Source organism: Hypanus sabinus, chromosome 18, assembly GCF_030144855.1.
Source record: "Hypanus sabinus isolate sHypSab1 chromosome 18, sHypSab1.hap1, whole genome shotgun sequence".
In the NCBI taxonomy this organism is placed as follows: Eukaryota; Metazoa; Chordata; class Chondrichthyes; order Myliobatiformes; family Dasyatidae; genus Hypanus; species Hypanus sabinus.
In genome coordinates, this window is record NC_082723.1 from 9,199,453 (window position 1) to 9,225,764 (window position 26,312).

Here is a 26,312-nt window from a genome sequence, read left to right on the forward strand (position 1 = left end):
AACATGGAATGAGCAAGCATATTCTGCACGCCAGATATCACTAATAGGCATTGAAGTGTTAGTAGTAGGAAAGAGATTTTGAAAGAAGTGAGCGGGTTCAGTCACGACTTCGTGAATGCCTCTGTTTGCGGAACAATTATCTGCTTGCCAAGGGTTCAGTGGAACAGACATCACGTGAGTGAACCAGAGGTAGAGTGGGAAGTTGAGATTTTAAATCAGAGAGCGTTCACTGAGGATAATCTGAGCTTTTCATTAGAGTTTGGGCAATTACTTTTCTTTCTTTTTCTTAGTTAGAACAGTTGGAATGCCAGGCAGGAAAGGGGAGAACTATTCCTACAGGTTGTCTCAAGGCAAAGAGACCACCGGTATCCCTGAAAACCACACCGTCAAGAAATGAATCCAGCTACAGCTTCTTACAGACTGAGCGAAGGAATTGGAGCTGCATCCAGATGAACCCAGGGTCATCCAGGAGTCTGAGAGTTTGACTGACAGGCTACACAGTACATAGATAACTGGGTGGACTGTCAGGATTTGGAAATCGGAAAGGCAAACACTTTCAGTAATACTAGCAGAGGGAAGCCACAGAGACTATGCCTCTGCCACTCAGTTGGTTTTTGTGGTACAGAAAGGGTGAAAGAAGAGAGTTGCACACACTGGGAATACAATGGTCAGGAGAACAGATTAGAGATTCTGTTGATGAAAACAAGATTGCTGGCGGTGTTTTGCCAAGGTCAGGGATATCTCGAATGGAATCTGAAACAGATTCGGGGGGGGGGGGTGAGCAGTCAGAGGTCAGGGTTCACATCAGCACCAATAGCATGGGAGGAAATGTCATGAAGTCCTGGAAAGTGAGTTCATGGACGTAGGTGATAGGTAAAAGCGCACGATATCCAGGATGGTGTTCTAAGGATTGCCACCCTCACCACCTGCTAGTAAGGCATGAAATAAGATGATAATACAGCTTAACGTATGACTGTTTAGATGGTGCACAATGGACGCTTCAGATATTTGGATGATTGGGCTCTCTTCCAAGGTAGATGGGACCTGGACAGACTTGATCATTTTGCATCCCAACTGGAGGGGTACTGATACCCTTGCGGGTAGGCTTGTTAACATTGCATAGGTGTTAAACTAACGTTGCCGAGGGATGAAGTACCAGAGTGGATAGTGGAGCAGTTGTGTGGTTAGAGGTTGTCAATCCTGCATTCAAAGCCAGAAATCGAAAGGAAGAGTACAGTGAACCTAATGCTCAAACATGTGTACTGTTTCATACAAGGACTATTGTAGGAAAGGCAGATCAGTTTAAAGCATCGATCAGCGCATTGAATTACAACATCAATATAATTTGATTGGAGGAGGTGCAGGACTTAGAAGGTCAGACTTCAACAGTTCCGTTGCATGAGACACAATTTGATAGAGTGGGAGGGATTAAAGGAGAGTTGGCATAACTCGTCAGGGAGAATATCACTGCATTGCTCAGAGAGGACAAATTGGAGAGCTCATCCACTGAGGCTATATGGGTGAAAATGTGATTTAAGAGGATCAGATTTGTTGAGAAATCACAGGCAGTTACGAGAAACAGGTTAGGATACTAAGCAATTGTAATTTTCCATTTATTGACCGGAACACCCATACCTTAAAGGGCTGATAGGATATTATTGGTCAAATGGGTTCAAGGAAGTTTTTGTGATCAATATATTGTCATAACTACAGACAGTTCATTCTGGAATTCTGATAGTGTACATGACAGGGCAGATGACAGAGGTGTGCACAGGGGAACACTTTGGATCTTGGGATCATACTGCCCTTCGTTTAAAGTTCATTGTGTAACAGAGTAGATCTGATCCTCTGGTCAAGAGACTAATTTGGAAAAAGACCAATTTTAATTGTATCAGAAAGGATCTGATGCATGCGGTTTGGGACATGTTGTTTTCGGCAATGCTGTGCTAGTAAGTGTGATGCATTCAAAACTGAAATTTTGAGACAGCAGATTTCAAATGTATAAATGACCTCGTGAAGATTACAAATGTTCCTGGCAGAATAAAAGGCAAGGGTAGCATGTTTAGGGAACGGCAACACCACAGAAAAAAATCTGGTGGAACACAGCAGGCCAGGCAGCATCTATAAGGAGAAGCACTGTCCACGTACCGGGCCAAGAAAATTCAAGACCCTACACAAATCCTGGCCTGCTGTGTTCCACCAGAATTTTGTGTGTGTTGATGTTTGAATTTCTAGCATCTGCAGATTTTCTCGTGTTTGATGTTTAGGGAACCTTGGTTTTTGACAGATATTAAGTCCATGGAGAACAAAGAGGGTACTGTATAGGCAGAGAATAACAAATGAGGTACTGATTGAGTATAAATAAATCAAGAGATACTAAAGGAGAAAATCAAGAGGGTAAAGGTACGGCATGTTTGCTATAGCAGATAAGGAAAAGGGGATCCTTCTTCCAATATATTCAGTGCATGTATAGCAACAGACAAAATTGGTCCTCTTAAAGTTCAGAATGGACATTTATGCATGTAGCTGAAGAAGGTGGGAGAGATTTAAAATAGAAGTTTTACAGTTATATTTACTCGGGACTCATACAGTGAGGGAAAACAGCAGTGAGATCATGGACTGTAAATAGATTACAGAGGAAGAAATGTTTGCTATCGAAAGGCAGATGAGGCAGGATAAATCCTCAAGGTTTTCCTGCATGCCTTGTTTGAGGCTAGTTCAAAAATCGCAGAAGCCCCAGCGAAGTTATTCAAAATAAGAGATGCAAGATGATTGGAAGATAACTAATGTTGTCCTGCTTTTCGAAAAGGCTGTAAGATTAAACCACCGAAGTACAGGTTGGTATGTTTAACACTGGTGGTGGTAAACTTATTGGCAGTTATTCTAAGCGACTAGGTAGGAGTTTTTGGATGGACAAGGATTGATTAGGGGTAGTCCACACTGATTCGTGTGCGCAGATACTGTCTAACCCATCTTATAGTTTCTCGAAGAAGTTCCCAAGAAAATAGTGAGGGCAAGGCAGTGGATGTTTATTTGCATGGACTTCAGCAAGTCCCAAATGGGACCCTGGTCGATAAGATTCAGTTGCTTGGCATTTATGGCACGCTAAGTAAATTCTTTAGATATTAGATTCATGGGAGAATCACGGTAGTAAATGCTTGACTCTCTGGCTGGAGGTCTATGATGCAGGGATCTGTGCTGGGCCTGGTGTTGTTTCTCAAATATTTGGAATCTCTGGAAATTAATGTGGAAAACAGTATCAGCAAATTCGTGGATGACACCAAAGCAGCGGATAACGAAGAAGTTAATCAAAGCTTGCAGTGAGACCTGTAGCAGGAAAAAGTGGAATTAAAATGGTAGATGGAATTTAATGAGGATAAGGTGTTGCGTTTTGGAGGATAGACCACGAAATAAAAACAGATGGTGAGTGGTAAGCCATCAGAAGGTGTACTAGAACCATGGCATCAGGAAGCACAGATACATAATTTTTTGAATGTGTCGACGGTAGATAGGGTTGTAAAGAGAGAACATAAGGACATAAGTAATAGGAGTAGGAGTAAGCCATCCGGCCCCATCGGGTCTGCTCTGCCATTCAATAAAATCATGGCTGATCTGTCCGTATTCTCCATCCACCTGCCTTTTGCCCACAACCCTTAATCTACTTGCTATGTAAAAACCTATCTAACTGTTCCTTAAATATATTTAGTAAGGAAACCTGAAGTGCTTTCCCGGGCAGAGAATTCTACAGATTTACCATTCTCTGGGCAAAACAGTTTATGCTCATCTCCGTCCTAAATTTTCTCCCCTGAATCTTGAGACCATGTCCTCTAGTTCTAGTCTCAGCTGCCTATGGAAATAAATTTCCTACTTCTATCTCATCTATCCCTTTCAATTTCTGTATGTTTCTATAAGATCCCCTCTCATTCTTCTGAACTCCAGAGAATATATTCCCAGGCTACTCAATCTCTCCTTGTGCATTAACCCATTCCTCCCTGGAATTATCCTAGTAAACCTCCTCTGCACTGTAGCATGACCTCCCTGCTGTTGAATTCAATCCCTTTAGCAATGAAGGCCAACATTCCGATTGCCTTCTTAATAACCTGCTGAAGATGCAAGACAACTTCTGGCGATTCATGAACAGACATTCCCAGATTCCTCTGCGCAACAGCATGCTGCAAACTTTCACCACTGAAATAATAATGTGGTCTTCTATTATTCCTTCCAAAGTGTATGATCTCCCATTTGCAACGTTATATTCCATCTGCCAGACCTTGGCCCACTCACATAACCTATCTATATCCCTCTGCAGACTCTCCACTCTCCACATGTTCTTTAGAATTTTCTTTTCCACTCAGTTTAGTGTCATTAGCAAACCTTGCTGTGATACACTTAGTCTCCTCTTCCAAATCCTCAACGTAAATGTTAAACATGTGCCGGCCGAGCACCGACACCTGCGGCTCTCCATTCACTACTGACTGCCAACAAGAGAAACACAAACTTGTACCAACTCTCTGTCTTCCATCGGTTTACCAATACATTATCCATGCCAATGCACTTCCTCCTACTCCATGAATCCGTATCATATTTATAAATCTCTTGTACGGCACATTATCGAACAACTTCTTGAAATCCTAGTATACGACATCCAACTGTTCCCCCTCTATCCATTGAGCTCATAATGTCCTCAAATAACTCCGATGAGTTCGTCAAACAGGGCCCACCCTTTCTGAATCTATGCTGCGTCTGCCTAATGGAACCACTCTTTTCTAAATGTTTCGCTATCTCTTCATTCATGACAGCTTCAAGCATTTTCCCGACTACAACTGTTATGCTAACTGGCGTATATTTGTCTGTCTTTTTCCGACATCTTTTTTCTTAAAAGTGGCCGGACATTTGCTGGTTTCCAAGCTGGCACCTGCCCTGAGTCTAGAGAGTTTTGATAAATTATTACCAACTACCATAACGTCAACACCCTGGGATGCATCCCACCAGGAGCAGGGAACTTATCTAACTTCAGGCCCTCTAGATTTCTCATTACTATCTATTTAGTGATATTCATTTTCTCGAGGTTCTCACCTCCCATTCGTCGATAACATCCTTCTTCGCTATATTTAGACGTTTTCTCTGCCGTGAAGACCGACACAAAATAGTCGTTCAATGCCTCAGCAATGTCCTTATCATCTAAGAACGATTTCCCCTTTTCGGCTTCGAAGGGACCTAGGTAGACTTTAGGTATCTTCTTCCACTTTATATATTTACTTAAACTTTTGGGAGCTATTTTTATATTTTGTGCTACTTTACTTTAGTACTCTATCTTCATTTTCCTTATTTCTTGTTTAGTTGTTCTCTGCAACACATCCAAAATGCTGGAGGAACACAGCAGGCCAGGCAGCATCTATACGAAGAAGTACTGTCGACGCTTCGGGCCGAGACCCTTCGTCAGATTCTCTCTGCTGTTATCTTTTTTTTAAGTTTTCCCAATCCTCTGGTCTCCCACTACTCTTTGCAACTTTGTACACATGAGCTTTTAATTTGATACTGTCTTTTACTTCCTTCGTTATCCAAGGCTGGCTCTCCCCACACTTACTGTCTCTACGTTTGACTGGAATATAGTTTTGTTGAGCACTGTGGAAAACCTCCCTGAAATTAATCCACTGTTCCTCAACTGTTCTACCAAATAGCTTGTGCTGCCAATCCACATTAGCCAACTCCTCCCTCATCTCTTTGTAGTCTCCCTTGTTCAAGTACAATGCACTAGTTTTAGATCTATTTCATCCTCCATCTGAGTGCGAAATTCAATCATACTACGATCACTCTTTCTAAGAGGATCACTGACTACAAGATCGTTAATCTCATCTGCCTCACTGCAAAGGAGTAGATCTAAAGTAATATTTTCCCTTATATATTCACTAACATGCTGCTCAATAAAGCCATCACGGATGCAGTATGTGAAGTCCTCCTTAAGACTTCCTTAACCTACCCGATTCACCCAATCTGTGCGAAAGTTCAAAAACCCCTTTCACAACTGCCGTTCCCTTCTTACAAGCCTCAGTTATTTCTTGGTTAATCGCCTCTGCCACTGCCATATTTTATTAGGTGGACTGTAGACAACATCCAGCAGTGATATATTTCCCTTTAATATTCTTAATCTCTACTCAGATGTACTCAATATTCTGCTCCGTAGATTTTATATCATCTCTTACATTCGCGCTTATCTCATTCTTAATCACGAGTGCAACCATACCTCCTTTGCCTTCCTGCTTATCTTTCCATGTTACCTGATACCCTTGGATATTTCATTCCCATTCACCTCCGCCGTGCAACCAGGTTTCTGTAATGGCCAATAAATCATATGCCTTGGTACTCATCTGTGCCACAATTTCACTAACCTTGTTTCGAATACTACGGGAATTTAGCTAAAGTGCCCTTATATTCATTCTCCTTTTAGAATCTAGTGACCTCAGCGATTTTTTTTTTTTACTTTAATGCACTGCACTCTTACTTTTTTCTTCACTAACTGTAGCTTCAGTCACTGCATCACTTCTCTCTTCTTTCCTGTGTGTGTTTCCATCCCCCTGCCATATTCGTTTAAAGCCTCCACGACAGCACCAGCAAAAAAATCTCCCTAGGACATTGATCTTGGCTCCGCCCAGAAGTAGACCGTCCGGTCGGAACTGGTCCCGCCTCCCTCAGAAGCGGTTCCATTGCTCCAAGAATCGGAAAACATCCCTTCTCCACCACCACCGGTCAAGCCACATATTAATTTTAGCTATCCTGCTACTCCAACTCTGGCTCGCACATGGCACTGGTAAAAATCCTGAGATGATTCCCTTTGAGGTCCTACTCTTTAATTTATCTCCTAGCTCCCTAAATTCAACTTGTAGGACGGCATCCCGTTTTTGTTCTATATCTTTAGTATCTACTTGCGCCACGACAGCTGGCTGCTCACCGTCCCCTTTCAGAGTGTCCTGCAGCCTCTCCACGACATCTCTGGCACTTACACGCGAGAAGCATCACTCCATATAGGAGTCCCGTTTTCGGCCACAGAAGCTCCTCTCTATTCCCCTTAACATTGGAACCCCTATCACAACAGCTCTGCCACTCTTTTTCTTGCCCTCTTGCGCTTTCCACCCATGGTGCCATGATCCTGGCTACTGCTGCCTTCACCTGATGAGCCGGACTCAAAAGCGGTATACCTGCTTTGGAGGCTGATAACCGCAGGAGACTCCTGTACGACCTTCTGCTACTGCTTAGGACATAGGATTCCATATATCATATTATTGGCTGCCGAAGATGGAATATTATGTTGAAATTGAATAAGATATTGCTGTGGTATAATTTGGAGTATTGTGTGCACCGACCTATAGATAAGATTGAAAGAGTGCAGAATAAATTTACAAGGATGTCCCCAGAGATAGAGGAAGTCTGAATAGGTTACAACATTATTACCTTGCGTGTCGGAGAATCAAGAGACATTTGTAAGAGTAAGTGCGCTGGTGAAAACTCTGCATTTGCAGAGTGTTCCTTGCTTGCTGTTAAGGGCCTCTGTTTGGAACATTCGGTTTAGTATATTTGTCAAAGGTGATTAACGCCTTACTTCCGCAGGGCAACGTTCTTACGAGAACTGCAACAGCTTAGTTAAAACCGCAGGCTAAGAGGTGACATACGATGTGATTACTTTCCTGTATGTTAAACCGTTTCATCTATCTGTATAAAGGTCAACTCGCATACGCGAGTCAGAGTCAGTCGCTCCACCGTGAGTGTTGGCTCTCCGTATTCATCATGACAATAAAGGTTCTCGCTGCGAACTGAGCCCAGAGAGTCTCTGTCTTTTATTTTAAGTAAAGTGTTAAAACTCTGCTACAACAGAAAGAGAAGTATAAACGTTTATAAAATGTATAGTACTGATAAATGCAAAAATGCATTTGCTACCGATGTTGTGTGTGAATGGATTTAGATGTCATCGATTAAAGGTGAAAGGTGAAAGAGACATTTGTAAGAGTAAGTGTGGTGGTGAAAACTCTGCATTTGCAGAATGTTCCTTGCTTGCTGCTAAGGGCCTCTGTTTGGAACATTCGGTTTAGTATATTTGTCAAAGGTGATTAACGCCTTACTTCCGCAGGGCAACGTTCTTACGAGAACTGCAACAGCTTAGTTAAAACCGCAGGCTTCTTCACTTAGAGATTACCACCTGAAGTTGTTGCTCTGCTTTCGATTTCAATATTTAAGGGCAAATTTTGTAAGTACATGGATGGGAGGAGTACGACATTTAAAGACTGGTTGCAGCTCAATGGGGCTAAGCAGGTTGCTGGGTCAGTGTGGAATAGATGTGCTGAAGTGTCCGTTGCTGCACTCTGGAGATCGGACGATAAAAGTGTCCGTACCGATTTCGGCTGCGGTAAATCCCTGGTGAACTACAGCAGGTTCACAATTCACTGTTGGGATCCATGAGGGTCCAGTGTCAGCCGACAGCTGGGAAATTACAGTGAATCGCAAGACCCTTGTGCATGTCTGTGAGGCCAAATCTAACTGGTAGCAATGTAGAGAAGGAAGTATGAAGTGAAACAGTCAGCTGTCAGATGGAAAATGTAGTGGAGAGTTACAAATAATGTATCTTTGCTTAAATTCAGTCTGGTTGGCAGCAGGTAAATGTGCCGAGGTTAGCTGGGGATATTTGGAATATTTTCAGTTACTCTAATTATGCAATTCTCAGTGTTGATATCACATGCTGTAGTAATTCCTACCTCAAACTGACACTGTCACAAGGAACTGAATGCAACGGAACCATAAGGCATGATAGGATACATTATCAAAACAGACAGAGTCAGTAGTTCAAAGGAGAGACACTAGTCCAGTTCTGTCGATTCAACTGATTCCATGGGATCGAATGACAAGTGAAGGCAGAGCTCAGACATGGGTGGAGAAAGACAGTAGAATCTATATGGATTGTGGGATCCCAGAAGTCTTCAAGGCAACACTGTTGCATGGTCGCCCAGGTCAATCATTGGTCACATGTTGGGAAGTTAGACAGATTAATATAAAACATTTCTCTGATCATTGAAACTACCCATCACATATCACAACACTAACAATCACCCTTCAATCATTGACTGTATTTTAACCCGACTAAAAACGAATGTGTTCAGGTAATTGGAGAGACTCCTGTCGCATCTTGTATCTGCCAAATACAGACTCAGCATGGCTGCAGCCCTGTTCTGCCTTGTTGACCCACACAGACCTGGTTGTTTACATCTGTTCTGCCAGGCTGTTGAAGCATTGAAACTCAATCTGTTAGTGTACTTTCTACTTACATGATACTGTCGTGCGGTGCAGCGATCCTTGCCTGTTAAGATGAGGCCGAGCTCCTCCACACCCTCTTCAAAAGCCTGCTGCAGTCGCTCCATGTAGAATATCGTCAACCAGAACAGTTGGTGATCCTCACAGTTTGAGAAGAACTTGGAGATAGCGGAATTCAGATCTGTGAACAGGCATATAGAACATGGAACAGTACAGCACAGGAACATCCCCATTGTGACAGCACATCTGTGTCGAACACGATGCCAAGATGAAACAATCTTGTCTAAATGCTCATGGTCTACATACCTCCAGTCCCTGTCTGACTATGTGCAGGTTTGACTGTCTTTGAAACACTGCAGTCGTATCTGATACCGTCAGCTCCTTGGCAGCGCGTTCCAGGCTCTGATCACTCTCAATGGAAAACGAGCAATGTAATTCTCCTTTGCACAATCCCCTAACAAAACCTCATGCCCACTGGTTTTGATATGCCCTTCCTGAGTAAGTTGCCGTCTGCCTATGCAATATATGCCTCTCTGTTTTATACACCACAGCATCAAACCCTGAGTCTGGAAAGAAAGAAATACAAGCTTGTCAAATGTCTCCTTATAGCGGATGCTCTGTGATCAATACAGCATTGTTCTGCACTTGGTCGGGAGACTCCACAAACCAGAACTGGACACGATCTGCAATTGGGCCCTGATCAAAGTTTCCTACAGCTATAGAAAGACTGTTCTATGTTAGTACACTATCCTCGACCAATGCTGTAAATCGCCATAATGTTTCCAAACGGTTCTACTTAGTCTGATGATTAATGCTTTGAGTATTCCAGTGATAGCAGAGAGGACGTAGTCACTAAAACACTGAGTATGTGTCCATAGGCTCCCGTACCTCCTTTTTGATGGAAGGAAAAGAGTGTGAAGGGAGTTCTTAATAACGGAGACGTTTTTTTTAATTATTGCCATTTGCTGTCGTCCCCAATGCTGGAAAGGTGTCCTCCAAGATGGAAGTGGCTGAGTTTGCGAATTTCTGCAGCTCTTCCCTGATCCTATACTGTGGCCGCTCCATAATAGATGTTGATACAGACAATTAATAGGTTCTCTATGATACATCTATAGAAATTTGGTTTGGTCTAGAATCCAAAAAGAAGTGGAGAACAAAGGACTCAAAGCTCTCCACTTCTTTTTGGATTCCAGACATAAACAGTTCCCCCATAAAACCATTCTCTTCCGTCTTGCGGAATTGGTCCTTTCTATTTTATTTTTTCTTTGCATTTCCTACTTCCTCCAAACTAAACGTGTAGCCATGGGCACCCGTATGGGCCCAGGACTGGGGCTATGGCTGCTTTTTTGTTGGCTTTGTGGAACAGTCCATGTTGCAAGCATATACTAATATCCGTCCCCAACTTATCATTTGCTACATCGACGACTGCTTTGCCGCTGCCTCCGGCACGCATGCTGAGCTCATTGACTTCATTAACGTTGCCTCCAACTATCACCCTGCTCTCCAATTTACCGGGTCCGTTTTCGACACATCCCTCCCCTTTCTGGATCTTTCTGTCTCTATCTCTGGAGACAGATTATCCACTGATGTCTACGATAAACCTATGGACTCTCATAACTACCTGGTTTATTTATCTTCCCACACTGTCTCTTGCAAAACTGCTAACCCCTTCTCACAATTCCTCCGTCTGAGCCGCATCTACTCTCAGGATGAGGCTTTTCATTCCAGGACGAAGAAGATGTCTTCCGCTTTTTAAAGAAAGGGGGGTCAATTCCTCCACCATCAACTCTGCTTTCAAACGCATCTCAGCCATCTCACGCACATCTGTTCCCACCACATCCTCCCGCCACACACTCGGGATAGGGTTCCCCTTGTCCTCATGTACCACCCCAACATCCTCCGCGTCCAACATATAATTCTCCGAAACATCCACCACCTCCAAAAGGAAGCATAACTTTCCCTCCGCCCGCCCCATTTTGCTTTCCGCAGGGATCGCTCCCTACGCGACTCCCTCGTCCATTCGTATCCAACACACATTCCCACCGATCTCCCTCCAGGCACTTATCCTATTAAACGGTACAAGTGCAACACCTGCCGCACCACCATTCATGGCCCAAGACAGTCCGTCCAGCTGTGGCGACACTTCACCTGTGAGTCAGCTGGTGTGGTATACTGCGTCTGTTGCTCCCGGTGCGACCTTCTATGTATTGGGGAGACCCGAGGCAGACTGGGAGACCGTTTTGCTGAACACCTACGCTCTATCCGCCAGAGAAAGCAGGACTTTCCAGTGGCCACACATATTAATTTCACGCCCCATTCACATTCTGTTATGTCTATCCATGGCCTACTCTGTTGTCAAGATGAAGCCACACTCAGGTTGTCGGGACAACACCTTATATTCCATCTGGGTATCCTCCATCCTGACGGCATGAACACTGATCTACCTAACTTCCGTCAATGCAGCTCCTCCCCTTCTTACCGTATTCCTTACTTATATTTACCGTTTGTTTCCGTATTTATTTTTACTTTTCCGCCTTTTCTTTTTTCACTTTTTTCTTCTCTCTCCATCTCACCCAATCAAGCCTTGCCTGCTGTCCAAATTCCTTTGAGATTCACCCCCCCTTCTTTCTCCGTATGCCTCCTGTCCCATGATCCTCCCCCTTCTGCAACTTTTGATCCAGTTTCTCAATCAACTTTCCCGCTCAGCTTCTTCCCTCCTCCTGCTGTCTTCTCCTATCAACTCGGATCCCAACCTCCCCTCCCACTCAAATCTATTACTACCTCTCCTTTCAGTTAGTCCTGACGAAGGTTCTCGGCTGGAAACGTTGACTGTACTTCTTCCTATAGGTGCTGTCCGGCCTGCTGCGCCCCACCGGCATTTTTTGTGTGTCTTTGAATTTAAAGCATCTGCAGTTTTTCTCGTGGGCAAAGTCAGCATGGTTTCCTGAAGGGACAACCTTGCCTGACAAATATGTTGGAATTGTTTAAGGAAACAACACGCAGGGTGGACAAAGGAGAATCAGTGGATGCAGCTTACTTCGGTTTTCAGAAGATCTTTGAGGCTGCTAAGCAATGTAGGTGTCCATGGTATAATAGGTACGATATTGGCATGCACAGAGGACAGGGTGACTGTCAGGAGGCACAGAGTGGGAACAAATGGAGCCTTTGCCTGTTGGCTGCCGGTGTTCCACTGGGGTCTGTGTTAGGACTCTTCTGTTTCCAAGTCAATGATGGAATTGTTGGCTGTGTAGCCGCGTTCACAGACAGTACAACAATAGGTAAAATGGCAGGTTGTATTGAGGAAGCAAAGAGGCAGGAGGTGGACCTACTGTGGAGAGATGAGGAAAATAGTGAGTGAACTGGCAGACAATACAGAGTTGGAAATGTGTATGGCTATGCACTTAGAAGGAACACAAGTATAGACGATTTTCTAAACGGGCAGAGTTTAGCAAACTTTAAATCCCCTGGTTCACCCACAGCTTTTGATTGGGTATTTATGAAATGTCCTCGAAGGCACCCACTCATCTACACTGGTGTTAATGAAGTCGGGGACAAATGTGCCGTATTTATTCAGATTCAAAGATTCCTGAATATTGTCCAGTACGGCCGCTTAATCCTCTGCCTCCCTTGAGGATAGCTTCTTGGTCCTCACTACTTGCGCTGCATTCTTTAGTCTTTGACTATTCACCGGGCTGGGACTAAGTCCGTAAAGCCAGTTTCACTGACAGTCAAAACTGTTGAGACCCTTCATGAGAGCCGACCTTCCTTGGCCAGTCCTGAAGAAGGACATTGGCCCAAAACGTAGGTTATTTATTATTTCCATGGATGCTGCCTGACCTGCTGAATTCCTCCCGCATTGCGCATGTGTGTTTACTCTGGATTTGTAGCATCAGTAGAATCACATGCTCATTGGGGCATTAAAGTGTGATAACACACAGTAAATCTGTAAGAGTGACTCATTTACAATGAGCTGATCCCTAAGCTATTCCACCCATTGGAAACATTCTCCAACTCAGCCACATAAAACGGACTCCAGGAAGCTCCCCACATCTCTACTGTGCAAAAATATCAAAAACCTACAGGGAATCTCCCTTCCCCAAGCTGAAATGTACTCATATCGCTCAAGCCCAGACCTCCTGAGATCGACTAGGCTTATACTCACTGGAATTTGGAAGATTGAGTGGGGATCTTATTGAAACGTATAAAATTCTAAAGGGATTGGATTGGCTAGATGCAGGAAGATTGTTTCCGTTGTTGGGGAAGTCCAGAACGAGGGGCCACAGTTTAAGGATAAAGGGGAAGACTTTTTGGACCGAGATGAGGAGAAACTTCTTCACACAGAGTGGTGAATCTGTGGAATTCTCTGCCACAGGAAACAGTTGAGGCCAGTTCATTGGCTATATTTAAGAGGAAGTTAGATATGGCCCTTGTGGCTGATGGGATCAGGGGGTATGGAGTGAAAGCAGGTACAGGGTTCCGAGTTGGATGATCAGCCATGATCATACTGAATGGCGGTGCAGGCTCGAAGGGCAGAATGGCCTACTCCTGCACCTATGTTCAATGTTTCTATGTTTCCTGAACATGCTCCAATTATCTGGCACCAGATTTAAGAGATGAACTTTCGAAACATCTTCCATATCAGGGCCTCCATATCTCGAGGTGAAACAGACCCTTTCTCCTCTCTGGACATTAACGTCATCCACAAGACCACTGTCACATTCTTGACTGTGTTTCACTCACAACCACTTCATTCACGACTTTCTGCTGCTTTCACTCAGCTGATGTTTTGCATGGTTAGCGGAATGATTGGACCGTTACCGGTGCCAGGTCCCTATGTTGGAACTGTTGGATTGATCGATTACTCAAGGCCTCTTTACCAACAGATTCATCGACCCTGTTTGATTAAACTTTTCTGTGCTCTGTTTGCATCTGTTTAAGATTCATCATCTGAAATATTATGCACCAATATAATAGATTATAAAGATTCCAGTGATCATACCTGTGTCCATTCTGTTTCTGACTTGTGATTGTTGATAGTCTCTTCTTGTTTACACAATGGTCCTGGTGCAGGAAAGCTCCACCTGCTGGTGATCCCCTGAACTACATGAGAAGGTCAGAAGGAGAACGATCACTTTGTAAATATGACAGTACCTCCAGCCCCTGTATCAGAGCAGCAGTTTGCTCAGGAACTAAACATTCCCCAATAACATCAACTTCGACACCACATCTGTATGTCTGTCCAGTGATATCTAGCGCATCCTACTGATAGAGTCACAGAGCTACAGAGCACAGACACACACCTTTCAGCCTAACGAGAAAATGCTAACCATAGTGCCAACAGTTATGGTCCTAATTTCCTGTGTCGGGCCTATTCCAACAAGGCTGAGCGGCAGTTCAGTGTGAAGGTCCTACAACCCCACTTGCACCTCAACAGTCTGCCAGTGTTTGCCCAACAAAGTATCTCTGATCGCCACCACCATGGGCTCAGGCATTTCCATAGACATTTCATGTCTCTTCCTGACAGTTATTGGGCTCCTTTCCTATCCGGCTCCTTGATCCCCACGGGGCCAAACATCCTTTCAGACTCCATCCTACCCACCTCCTCTCACAACACCTTCATCCTCTCAGTAAAATCCCTCCCCCTCATCTTTCTGCTGGATCACTCCCTCCGCAGAGAGCCTGCATCAAGCCAATTGACCGACGGTCTCCTCCTGCCTGTCAGAGATGTGTTATACTCCAGCCGCAGATGACACTTCACAAACGCCCCCTACTTCCCGTGGAGGGAAATAGAAATAAATCAAAAAGTGCGACGTTAACTTTGGGATTTGTTCCCATTGAATGGGGAGTTTCGGTGCGGGAGCAGAAGATGTATCAGCAGGGGTAACGCCCACTCGACTAGCTCGCTTCGGCTATTAAGTGTAACCAGAGATTAACATCGTTATGCACCGATGGGAAGAGTGTAACTGCTCTGTTGACTCTGTGGTGTGCCAGGTAGTTATTACCCTAGCCAGTAAAGTTCAACCATCTCAGGGCCTAGGTAACATAAGTAACTACACACGTGACATCAGATCATGGTGTGGGGAACCCACATGTGACATCAATCATGCGGGAGCGCAGAGTGATGTCAAGATCCCCGTGTGGGAAAACCACACGTATCATGAGGTAGGTAGGTGTGTAGAGAGACGTCACATGTGAGTGTTACCTTGTTTTGAAAAGCTGTTCAGTAGACGTTTTTAATGATTTCAGGGGAACAACGAAGGAAACCTAACAAGTGTCATCCACTGGTTCTTCTGTTCAGGCGGCGTTGAAGAAGAGGCTGATCCCAGATTTGTGTAAATCGAGCGTTTGTTGCGGTGATCGTGGTTCCAGGACCGAGCCGGATGGCTGCAGAGTACAGGCTATCTAGTCTTGCAGCTCTCGTTCTAGTTTCATGCCCGAGCCGAGATTGTGGGATCAGATAGTTGTGGTTCCCTAAGCTGGGAGGGAGGATGAGGGTAATGTGGATAAGTCTACATGCGCGGGTGTGTGGTAGATGGTTGAAAGGGTGTGGGGCCATTGGCAGGATGGAGGGAGGATGTGGAAGATGTGGATCAGTCTTAGTGTGCCTGTGTTGTGTAAAGGGTAGAAAGGGTTTGGCGCCATTGACGGGGTGGAGGGAGGTTCGGGGTTATGGGTCGTCAGATGCAGTGTGACCCAGAAGATTGGTTGCAGGACAAATTAAGTCGTAAACACGGCAGGAGATAGTCCATTGAATCTGAAAGGTTACGTGACCTTTCTGGAAGCAACTATTCTCTTTTCACGTTAATTACTGTCCAATTTTCCTGATAACGTTGTGTTTGTGACAGCCCCATAGTCTGGGAAGAGTTGAATGGCCGGAAACAGAGGGTGATACTGAGTGACTGTTTCTTGGAATCGAGGCCAGTGCCTAGTGATGTTCCCCGTGTTTCCACCCATTGTTACTTGTCACCTGTATCAATAACCTAGTGATGGAACGTAGAAATCTGCAGCATATTACAGATTCTTCAGCTCACAATGTTCTGCCGACCATGTAACCTATTCCAGAAACTGTGTAGAATTATCCAAGTGTATAAAATTATTTATCTAATCTCCATGTACCCATCTTAGACTCTCTTAAAATACCCTCTTGTATCCGTCTCCGCTACAGTCGTCGGCATTGCATTACACACACACCCCTACACTCCTGAAATCCTCTCTCCATCTAATTCCAAGCACCTTAAAACTGTGACCCTCATGTTAGTAATTTCCGCCCTGGGAGAATATCTCTGGCTATCAGCACGATCAATGCTTCTCATCATCTTATACACCTTTATCAGCTCAACTCCAATCCTCTATCGCTGCAAGGACAAAAGGCCAAATAAGTTTGCAGCAAGTTCAAACAATTATTTTGTTTGAAATATATTATTTATGAACTCTTCACTCTGTTTCCATCTCCCCACTCAAAAACGACCAAAACCTATTTCACAAGATGCAAGTCTTTGAAATGAGCAAACACTGGGAGCATGAGTGTGACTTTAAAGAGCTGGAATACGGATAGCACATCATCAGACCTGTAGTGATTGTAACTGGATCTGACAGATTTATATCCGGTACTTCTGGGCAGATTCAGTCTCACTCCAACTATTTCCTACCCTCCTTTGTGTAGGTATGTATTATCTAAAGACCAGTGCTTGAGTAACTGAGACTCACCAGTCTTTCTCCTGACGAAATCAAAGGACACCCTGAGTCAGAGGCGTTCTCTCCAGCTGATGCTCTCAGCCCTGGTTCACCTGCTGCTGTTCTTTCATTTTCAGTTGTGGTTCGCTTCCAGTTGTGGGCTCTTCTTCCAATAAACCTCTCAACACAGGTCAAACTTTAACCAGAGAGATAATAAACCGCGTTACCAATACAAAGGAGAACACTTTTGTTCAATGTTCCAAAGAAAGTGAAATTTAAACATTTAAGATAAATACAATGATCGTACTGAAAAAATCTGTAAATATCCCTCGCACGTTACAAAACCTGGTATGGGTGATGAAGGAGTCGTCATTCAATCATGGTGGGACATGAGCCACAAGAACAGAATTACTGATTTAGTCCATCGCATCTGCTCTACAATTCAATCCATGGCTGAGTTATATTCCAACATATTCCTCCATATTTGAAACTACCTTCAAATCACAAATATATTAACCTCTGCCTTAAATATACCTAAATGGCAGCCTCAACCACACTCTGTGACACCAAGTTCCATACATCTGCCACCCTTTACTTAAGATATCCTCCTCATCTCAACTTTAAAGGTGAGCTTCCTTATGCTGAGACTGTGATGTCAGACCCCGGACTCTTGGTCTAATGGAAACATACTCTTCATGTTCACCTGATAATCCTCTGGCTGAGCTAGATATTAAGCTGGAAAAAACTTTGCCTGGTTCTCCAGTAGGCATGGATACGTTTCGCATTGTCTCTAGCATCTAAACTGAAAACATTTTATCATTATCTTATTGTTAAACGAGATTTTGCCCAGCACAGTTGGCCGTCACATTTCCTTTAGGCTAACAGGAATGAGAGGTTTTTAATTTAAAATAGAAAGTAAAGTGCTGGAAAATTGGTACATCAGATCGGATCTGTGGAAAGAGAAACTGTGGAAGACCCAGCATCAGAACTGGGATTGTCCAAGATGCTGCCTGATCTGCTGAACACGTCCAGCATTTCTTCTTTTTACTTTTTACTTTATGCACAACTAATAACTGATTACAAGATGCTTGTGATGGCCTGGAATAAGTTGCACAAATGTTATGCCCACATTCATTAGCTTTCTCCTCAGTCTAACACAGGCATGTTACAACCGATACGGTCAATGCTCAAAACATCCTCCCCACCCTACTATTAATCTGTTCCATCTGGTCCCAGAGAAATTAACTGTCTAAAAATGACCAAAACAGTACATAACCGACTCAACTTTAAATGGAGTGTCTCCTGTTGACAAAGATTAACACAAAGGCCATTTGGTAACTTTGAAACTAAAATTGTGGTGACTGTCTTTATCCTTCCTCATTCTGCATTAAATAAATCCTCTGGTAGTTACAAGTAATAAACTCCGATTACGGAAATACCTTAGTGAGGCAAAATACTTCACGATGAAGACAATGGAGGAGAAATATTGTTGATAGCTAATTATGGGTGTGTATAGGTTGACCAGAGGTTGTATAAGATGATTGATAGATATCATTGAGTTGGTGGGATACAGACAGGACAAAGGTTGAAAAGGTTTGTTAATATGTCACTCTAGTGATATAACCACTGAAGCAGGAAACATCTGTGGCGTCTTCCAGAGGGAGGAAATTGTCAGGCATTTTGAAATCATTCTGACTTAACACAGACAAGCAAGGAAACATCAGAAGTGACAAGTTTGAAATGAGCAACCAATATCAGGGAATATGCGTGGCTTCACAGAGCTGATGCTGGCAGCAGATCTGGGATGATTGCAACTAGCATAACTGGTACTACTAGGTTTATTCAGTCTCACTCCAGGTATTTTCTATTTTCCTTGGTTCAGAAATTTAATGTCTAATGGACCAGTGCTAGCGTAAATCAGACTCACGAAACTTTCTCCTGACTGAATGAATGGAAACTCGGAGTCAGAAGCCTAACATTGGATAGAAAAGAACACACATACCCAAAATTCTGAATGAACTCATCAGGCCAGGCAGCATCTGTTTGTCAACACTACTCTCTTCCATAGATGCAGCCTTGCCTGCTGAGATCCTCCAGAATTTATTACGTTGCTTGGATTTCCAGCATTTGAAAATTTTCTCTTGTTTGTAATGGGATACAAGGGATGTGATGGGAAACATCGTTCAGTCATGATATGAGATACAAGTATATATAGGAGTAGAATCATGTGATTCGGTCAATCTATTCTGCTTCATAATCAATCATGGAGGATTTTTTTTCCAACACCGTATTCTTGCTTCCCTGTTATAATACTCAACATATTTAGCAATCCAGAACATAAATATACCCAACGATATTTTCCAACAGCCTCTTTGGTAACAAATTCCACATCTCACCCAACATTTTTCTGAAGTAATTTCTCTCATCTCAGTTTTAAAGTAATGCTTCTTTATTCTGAGAGAGTAGTCTCAGATCCCAGACTCCCTGGCTAATCAAGACACGCTCTCCATTCAAATTGCATCCAGCCTTGCTGTTATTCAATTGTTTTAAATAATCACCCCTCACCAAACCCCCCACCCCACAACCCTCAAACACCATCACTCTGAGATCCATGAACACAGGCACAGGGCCATCAACTGCTCCTCATGAATAATGCTTATCATTCCTCAAATTATTCTTGTGAACATTGTTAGCAACCGCTGTACTGAATACATTTCCGGGAAAAACATGACAATTATTACCAGGATAATAGAGTGGGAAAAGCTATGGTTTCTTTACTCTTCTATCAACTCTGACAAAACGAGGGCTGGTACACTGGTCCATTCGCAGGAGATTTCAAATGTTCTAGGGTGAATGTAATAAAGAGAAACTGGAATCACTAGAAACGCTCAACAGGTAAGGGACAGCTGTGGGGAGAGGAAAAAGCTCAGCGATTTGATTTCCTGACCTTGTGTCAGATTGGATACAAACAGCATTCAGTTTTGAGTGGGAAATCTTGGATTTTTCTCCATGCAGCGGTGCGGACTGAGGGAAGATCTGGTAGAGTTTTTTCAGATTCTGAAAGACATCGACAGAGTAGACAGGGAGTATCTTTTTGTTGGTTAAAAATACCAGAGGACATGCAGTGAAGGTGAGAAGAAGTAGATGCAAAGGAAATTTGAGAGTACGTTGTTCTACTCAGAGAGGTGTGGATGCCTGGAATGCGCTGCCTGTTATGGCGGTGGAAGCAAATACGCTGGAGGCTTTTAAAAAACATTTAGATAGGCACGTGGGTGAGAGGGAGATTGAGAGGATACGGACATTGTGCAGGTAGGAGTCATTAGCATTTTTTGGGGAGGTTGATTTTCTCTTCAGCTGGTTTGTCCACCATTGTAGCCGAAGGGCCTGTTCCTGTGATGTACTGTTCCATGTTCTGTTCTATCTTCAGCATCTTGAATTTCTGTTTGACTCCCTCTGGCAGGTAAGCAGGTGACAGTGAGGGGGAATTTCCAAATGAGAATTTAATTCTGAAGCACCAGTCGTTTTTTTTTTCTTCTGGTGCAAACATAAAACAGTGTATTTAATCACAGCCTCTCCCTGTGATGGATGGAATGGGAACTCATTCTCTGATTTACTTCCAAAGGAAATGCAGAACCAAACATCTGAGCACAGAACAGAAATACTCGCTCAGTAGCACATAAATCCGGGCATCTTGACCCCTGATTCATTTTATCTGGGTCAAAATATGTGATGTATGCCAGGAACTAACTTCAGAGGGTTACAGCCCACGCCGAGGGCCTCGCACATATTTTCCTCATCTCACACTGGGTATTCCTACATCCTACACTGAAAGATTCGCGCTACCAATATCCTGTCACCGGAGACATCTGCATCTGTAAAAACACCAACGTAGACCAAAGCCCAAACACTGCCAGTTCCATATTCTTAGAGCCCAATCCCAAGATTGTATCGCCAGCTTCAAACCTCCCATGGCTCTTTGATGCCGGTAATATGCGGCAGTGTCTCGGCTAATCCCAGACCAAAAACGTACACACCCAGATCAAGCCATGACAGCAAAGGAGCCTGATGATCTTTTGTCTGGATGGAGCGCAGCTGGGAGACATGGGTGCTGGTACATTTCAACTTGTCTCTCAGTTACATTGAGTACATTTGTTCATTATTTTATTATTGAGTGCGGTGTTGCCCAGGTTAATTAGCAGCCACTTACCACGTCGTATAACAGGAATAAAATGTTTTAAATATAAAATTGAAAATTTGGCACTAGAAACACAGCACAGGAGATTTTTTTTTTAAATTCTATTAATGCAGAAACGATTGACTGACTGCAAGATGATTTACACCCTGAACAGAATTGCATAAATACAATCCCTGCAATCTTCTTCATTCCATTCCGTACAGTAAATCAGTAAATGCTCAAAGCATCCTCGTATCTAAGACCACTCTCACTCCGCTGAGTGTCAGCAACCAGAGAGCGAGAAACATGTTCAACACCCTTCCAAATTCCAGTGGTTGTTTATACCCTTTCGAGGTGCATTCAGTAAACCTCATGGTAGTTTCAGCTGTACAGAACTCTCAGCAGTGCAGACGCTGGTCCGAAATAAAAACACATTGTTGGATGCGTCACGTCTGCAACAAATGTCGATTATGTGTAGAAGTTACAATTCAGATTCTTAGAACCATGACAGGGCAAACACAAGACTGTTAGCCCATCCAGCCAGTGCCGTGTTCACTGTGGTCCTATCTCCCTGCACTCAGGCCATAGCCCTCTAGATCTCGCTCATCCATATACCCAAGCAAACATCTCTCAGTTCCTACAATTGAACCTTCATCTGTTACCTCTGCTGAGAGCTGTTTCCGCATTCGCACATCCTCTGAGTGAAGTAGTTCCCCCTCAGATTCCCCGTAAATAATTCACTTCTTGCCCTAAATCCATGATCTTATCCAACCTGAGGGGAAAATGCCCACCCGCATTTACCCTATTTATACCATCATTTATTGCTATATCTCCAGCAGGTTTTCTCAACCAGGGGTCAATGGACCCCCCCCTTTAATTTTAGGACAAATGGCATAGAAAAGTTGGAACCCTGTTAGCATAGCCCCTCATTCCCCTGCATTCCAGGCAATCAAGTTCTATCCTGTTCCACCTGTCACTATAACTATTTCCTGAATTACCAGCAATGTCCGTGTAATTTTTCCTGCACACTTCCACGCCTATCGATATCTTTCCTCCAAGTAGCTGAAAAGAACTGCACACAGTTTGCATATTTTGGAATCACGGTTTATTTTGCAACTTTATCATTAATATCCCAACCCCCTGTTATGGTGCGGTCCAGAGCCCGCATTCCGGGTCTTCATTCGATCAGCAGACTCCAGACTCTGGGTCTTGCAGCCGTCCCTCCTGTCACCCTTAAACCAAATAGGATCACCTTGGCTTAAGAAGATGCACCTGTTGCCTATCAGCTGGCAGGTGGACATAGGGACTCTGGGAGCGAGCCTATTTGGGGGATCGTCCTGCTCTGAACCTGTTTTGTCCTGTTCGCTGGTTGTCTTGTCCGAGCTGGTTTGCCATGTTCAGAGGTGTTTCTTCCGATCGGCTCTGTTAGTTCCGGTCGTCCCGGCTTGGAGGGCTCACGTCTTCATACTCAATTTATGTGAATCAGCCTTGGAGTCAGCCCGGACTAAGTTCCGCTCCGACACCTTGCCTCTATCAGGTAGCAGGCCAGACTGCCTTTGCCCGGCGAGGGGGATTGTGTCCGCTACCTGCCCAGGTGTCCTTCGTCTTGCCCGGGCCTCCGTGTTCCTGCTAGGGAGGCGACCCTACCAAGGATTATGCGGCCCACCCTGAGGTCTCTGCCCGTTCCTACCCCTTGCACTCCACGGATTGTGCCCGCACCTGCCCAGGTTTTCCGCGTCGTTCCCGGGCCTCCGTGTTCCTGCCGGGGAGGCGGCCCTGCCCTGGAGTTATGCGGTCACCCATGGGGTTCTCTTGCCTTGCCACGGAACTCCAAGACCCTGCCTAGTCACGGAATCTAAGACTCTGCATAGACACGGAATCCAAGACCCAGCCTAGCCACGGAATTCCCAAGACCCAACCTAGCCACGAACTCCAAGACCCAGCCTAGCCACGGAATTCCCAAGACCCAGCCTAGCCACGAACTCCGGGATACAGCCCAGCCACGAACTCTCTCTGAACCCCAGGATTACCTAGCAGGCCTCGTATCTTTCGCACGCCCTGGTATCCCCATTTGGTTCTATCCTTTAATTATTCTTGTCCCACCCCTTGTACTTCAGTGCCTGCGTCCTGCACTTGAGTACAGCCTCCTGTCCCCATGTGACACCCCTCTTCTTAATAGCCTTCGTTTTAAAGGTCAATATGCCCAAAACTCACGTTACGACCCTCGTGCTACCTTGAAGGAATTGTGGTTCTGTAACATGCACGCCAGGACAATCTGGGTCAAAACAGTTACCTTCTCCAAACTGTAAGCCTGATCAACACCGGCACTCACTAACCCACCCTCCACACCACACCCACTACTAATTTAACATTTCTTAATAGTTCTGGGCACTCCTGTGCCTAACATCACTTTATGGAAAGGCAATCAATGTCAGAACCATATGTCCCCCCAATTGCGTGCCTAACGTCCCTTTATGGACACAGAATCAATGTCAGTCTCCTATGTCCAGACACTCCTGTGCCTAACGTCACTTTAGGGATATACGATCAATGTTTTTAAGTTGTCACACTTAATGTGTATTGTTTTGTTTATTGTTCTAGCCACTATAATGTTGCATTATTTTAACTTTCTTGCTTTGGATCCTTTCTTGTTCTCATTTACACTTGTGTACTAGAATGACATTAAACAATTTTGAATCTTGAACCCTGGGGAAAAAACACGAACAACCATATTATTTATACTCCCTCCTAATAATATGATAACCAACAATGTCATCTTCATTCTCCTCTGGAATAAAGATCCAGCTCGACAAACCTTTTCCTATTATTAGGCTCTCCAGTCCTGGCAATATCTTCAGATTTCTTGTCAGCACCCTCTCCAGAAGGTGTACATAATACTGTGTAGCCGCACAAACAATACATTACCCATAATCCGGAACTCAGTGCTCTAACTGAAGAAGGCCAGAATGATTAAACTCCTTTTACTCCTGGTGTATGTGAAGGATGTAAGAAATCAATTCAGTTTAATTCAATTCAAACTTATTAATCGTGCCATGTACGTTCATATACAAATCAATGGCATGAATAATGAATTACAGATGTCTCGACACTGGCACACACATCGCACTCATCACAAGCATCTATTTGCTCAAACCAACTTCAATAATCTCCCTTTGCTTCTTCTTCTAAAGCCTGGTGTGAATCCACCTCGCCAGCTCCCCCTGAATCCCACGTGACCTAAACTTCCAGATCAGCTGCCATGCGTGATCTTGTTACAGACTGTACCAAAGTTCATCTTGACAACATCACTCCCCAACTTCATCTAACTCCCTAGTTAACTGTTAAATAATCTCCAAAATGCTTGGCAGAAATTATGTCCCATTGGGCCGTGTAGATGGTGATAACCCCATAACCAATGCCCAAATTTCAGCTTCACTGCAGGCTGAGGGAATTCCGATCCCAGCTGTCGAATTACCAATCAGGATTGAAGCCTTGGATATTCCATATCCTCAGAGTCACCGGCGCAATATTATAAACAATACAAAGACGCTTTGGTGCCGGCGATTTGCCTTCGTGCTCCTGCCATTTCCGATTCACAAACTAAAGGTGGAACTGGAACCTAATGACCCTCTGCCGGGGCCGATGCTGTGTAGAGGTTGCGGTTACACTTCATCCTGTCCCCAGCAGCTAAACCGAGCACATTTGATCACAATCACTTGCTGTGTAGGATCTTGCCCAGCACAGCTGGTTGCCATATTTCCTGCAGTGTAGCAGGAACAAAACGTAAAATTATAAAGTAGAAAATGCTGGGAACTCGGTACATCAGACTACATCTCTGACAGGTCAAATGGTGGAAGACCCAGTTCCAGAACTGAGACTGTCCGAGATGCTGCCGATCTGCTGAGCGTCTCCGGTATTTTCTCCTCCTTAACTTAAATGTCCTGCAGTAGTATTTTTCCCTCTTTGCCTTAATGCACGGATAATAACTGATTGCTACCCTAAACTGTAAATGCCACCCCAGTACAAGCAATTTGTTATTTCGGAGTTCATTCTGATCCTTGTGTAATACATACCACACAGTTAATACTCACGGCATCCCTTCCTTCCACTGTCGTTCTGTTACATTTGCTCCTGAGGACACTATGTCTACGCTGAGAGGCGGTGACCACAGAACATTAAAATGGGCAACACTTGCTGCGGCTCTGATGGGCTGTTACCCTGGAAACACAGGAAGTGGCTCACCGAAAATAACCGAAAAACATCAGATGCTATGAGTTCCATTATGACAAAGATTAACACTGCAGCAATTTTGTAACGGGGAATCTAAACAGGGTTGTTTTCACCCTGCCGTGTACTGTATTCAATTACACCTCTGGTAGTCCAAGCTATCAAAAGACCAGTCCTGGAAAAGATACAAAACAAATCATCAGAATGAAGAGAGTTTGCTGAAATATTTTATTGCAGCAATGTGATACTGGCTGGTTAGAGTTTGAACAAGGTGGTTGATATATACCATTGATGTGATGGGATACAGGCTGGAAAGAGGTTGAACACGATGGGGAGGGGATGAGCAGATGGAACCTCATGGTAGAAGGAGATGAAGGACGATCCCCGATAGCCCTCCAGCAATACACAGATCCTGAGATAATTGTACGCACGAGTAGATAACAGATTCCAATATAAGAAATCCAGAATAAACAATAAGAACTTTGGTATATACACTTTTCTACTCTAAACGCGTTTTCAATACACCGTAGAAATTACCCCATCTTCATACTTTACATCTTCATACGGTTACTGCTCTTCCTTTAACTGAATGAAATAACGGAAAACTGTGGGCACAGCTGAGCACAACATAGAAACTAACGTCCCCTCTATCGACTCTATCTATACTTCCCACTGCCTCAATAAAGCAGACAACATAATGAAAGATCCCCACAACCCTGAACATTCTCAATTCTCACCCTCCCATAGGGGCGAAGATAAAATAAAACAGAAATATACCACAGGGTCAAGGACGGTGTCCATTCTGCTGTTCGAAGCGAACAGCTTGATCAGTGGACTCCTGACCTCACAGTCTAAATCGATGTGACCTTGTACCACATATCTGCCTGCACTGCACTTCCTCTGTACACTTTTGGAAATTCAGGAGTGAGTGTACACATTT

The 26,312-nt window shown here is 44.0% G+C and overlaps 1 protein-coding gene across 3 annotated transcripts in view; it reads right to left on the bottom strand.

Moving 5' to 3' along the window:
- LOC132377475 (NACHT, LRR and PYD domains-containing protein 3-like) overlaps window positions 1-26,312 on the bottom strand; it is a 45,687-nt gene that overhangs the window by 12,231 nt on the left and 7,144 nt on the right. For 2 of the 3 annotated variants that reach the window (XM_059943751.1, XM_059943750.1), the window contains 3 exons: window positions 17,005-17,167; window positions 14,297-14,397; window positions 9,312-9,478 (listed from right to left, as the gene is read on the bottom strand). In XM_059943751.1, the coding sequence (XP_059799734.1) occupies window positions 9,312-9,478; window positions 14,297-14,306 (177 nt within the window). In that variant the 5' untranslated portion in view covers window positions 14,307-14,397; window positions 17,005-17,167. Of the gene's footprint in view, window positions 1-9,311; window positions 9,479-14,296; window positions 14,398-17,004; window positions 17,552-26,312 lie in introns of those variants that run through there. The other variant, XM_059943752.1, reaches the window with a different exon arrangement.